Source organism: Salmo salar, chromosome ssa11 (genome assembly GCF_905237065.1).
Source record: "Salmo salar chromosome ssa11, Ssal_v3.1, whole genome shotgun sequence".
Taxonomy (NCBI): Eukaryota; Metazoa; Chordata; class Actinopteri; order Salmoniformes; family Salmonidae; genus Salmo; species Salmo salar.
The window spans coordinates 37,311,594-37,313,391 of NC_059452.1; the positions used below are offsets into that span (position 1 = coordinate 37,311,594).

A 1,798-nucleotide genomic window follows, 5' to 3' on the forward strand; every position below is an offset into this window, starting at 1 on the left:
GTGTGGTTGACAATCCATCCCGAGTAGAAGCAGAGCTGGTCTCTGGCCAGGTGCGACAATTTAGGGGGGTCTCTTTCGCCTCCCCTCTCCTCGACCACAAACCCCTCAGACAGAAAAGCAGCATCCCTTTTCAGGCGTAAGTACAGGTCTTTTCCAAAAGCAGGTAAAGAGAAAAATAAGCTGTCCTCCACAGAGTTTAGTCCACCCCGGGAATCGACAGAGCGCTGGCCGCGTCGACGCGCGCTGCGCCTGGATGAGTCATGCAACAGGTGAGCTTCCTCTCCAGAGAGCTCCACGGGGACCACCATGTCCACTAAGTCCGTGTCATAACAGGAGTGATCTATGGGAAAGGAGAAGGGAATAACTTATTAAACATTGAGTGTAACTTTCAGAGCTTTCTGTGTCAACGTCTGTTAGAAAACAATATGCTATTGTTTTCATATTGCCAAGTCGCCTTGAGCTGTCTGTGGTGTGATGTAGGCTAGTTATTCAATGACATAGCAGCCTATTTCACAACAGATGGGGAGAATTGTACTATGTATTGGCCATTAAATAAGGTATATTTGGGGTCATCTAAGTTATTCAAGTCACTTATTCAACTCATCTCGCATTGTGCGTAACTTCGTTGTGAGAGGGGCGCTGGAAAACCGCAGAGAAAACGCAGCCAAAGCTGCAGCAAAGTTACTCTTGCAGAGCAGCACAGAACATTTTGAGAGAGAGATAGACGGAGAGAAAATAAAAGAGGGCGAGAGAGAGATTCCCCAAGCAAATAAAGCCCATTTAAATTGAATTGAGAGAGAGAGAGAGAGAGAGAGAGAGAGAGAGAGAGAGAGAGAGAGAGAGAGAGAGAGAGAGAGAGAACCGACAACCGCTCCAGGCTCCCTGGCAAAACAATGATTCAAAGTTACAAAGTATCTACAACGCTGGTGTTACGTTGTACTTACCAGTCATCGCCTTCACTCCGAAACAGAAGAGGAATATAGACAGGAAAAGCTGCGGAGCATGGCTGTCATACATGATAAAGACTAGCTGAGTGACTGCAGAGGGTGTACGCGCCTGCAAAGCGAACCAGGACTGCAGGGAACTTCCACAAAGTTAATCGGAACTCCAGGCAAAGTGAATTTGAAGCGCTAGACACGCCTGTCGCACTTCGGCACTGCCTCTGTGACCACCGGATTGGTTAGGGTAGTTTAACCAAAACATCTATAACGTTTGATTGGACAGACACAACGTTAATCATCGGGGGGCTGCACCTTAACACGTGGTTTTAGTGTAGAGGAGAAAATATTTGGGAATGTTATATTTAGGAACGTTTTCTTTCATGGGTTGTGCAGTGCAGTTGCAATATAACCCACTGTTATTTGATATATGCTTGTTTATGAACTTGTGGGACAAAGTCCACATTAAATGTGTAGGGCCTGTAATAGCCTATCGACAGTATTTTCAGTCCAAGTGATAGGAATCAATAGGCAACTAAATGAAAGCTGTGAATGAATTCATGCAGTGCAATTGTAGCTTGTTCAGCCTGCATTTGCTAGACTGATTGAGATGACTGTAGGTCCAGCTGGCTACATGTCTGTTCACAGGCCAAGAAACATGTTGCTTCAATTCAAGCTCTTGGATAAAACAAAATGCACAAGAAGAAAAGCATGCAGAAAAACCACAGTACAAATCACATAAGGGGGCTTTAGCTGGGCTAGCTAATGGACTGTTAAAGTCTCTCATCAGCTTCTAATTGCAAATGGGAAGAAAATGTGTTTCAATTAGTGAGGGAGATATTACACATCAGTGGTTGGCC

General features: G+C 45.1%; 1 protein-coding gene across 1 annotated transcript in view; it reads right to left on the reverse strand.

The window, feature by feature from the left end:
• Positions 1 to 1,099, reverse strand: part of LOC106591416 (A disintegrin and metalloproteinase with thrombospondin motifs 17) — a 200,131-nt gene extending 199,032 nt beyond the window's left edge. The window contains exons 1-2 of the mRNA XM_045689469.1: positions 945 to 1,099; positions 1 to 340 (exon numbers count right to left, since the gene is read on the reverse strand). The exon at positions 1 to 340 is cut by the window's left edge and continues 37 nt beyond it. Coding sequence (XP_045545425.1) covers positions 1 to 340; positions 945 to 1,017 — 413 coding nt within the window. The 5' untranslated portion in view covers positions 1,018 to 1,099. The remainder of the gene's footprint in view (positions 341 to 944) is intronic.
• Between the last annotated feature and the right edge of the window lie 699 nt (positions 1,100 to 1,798).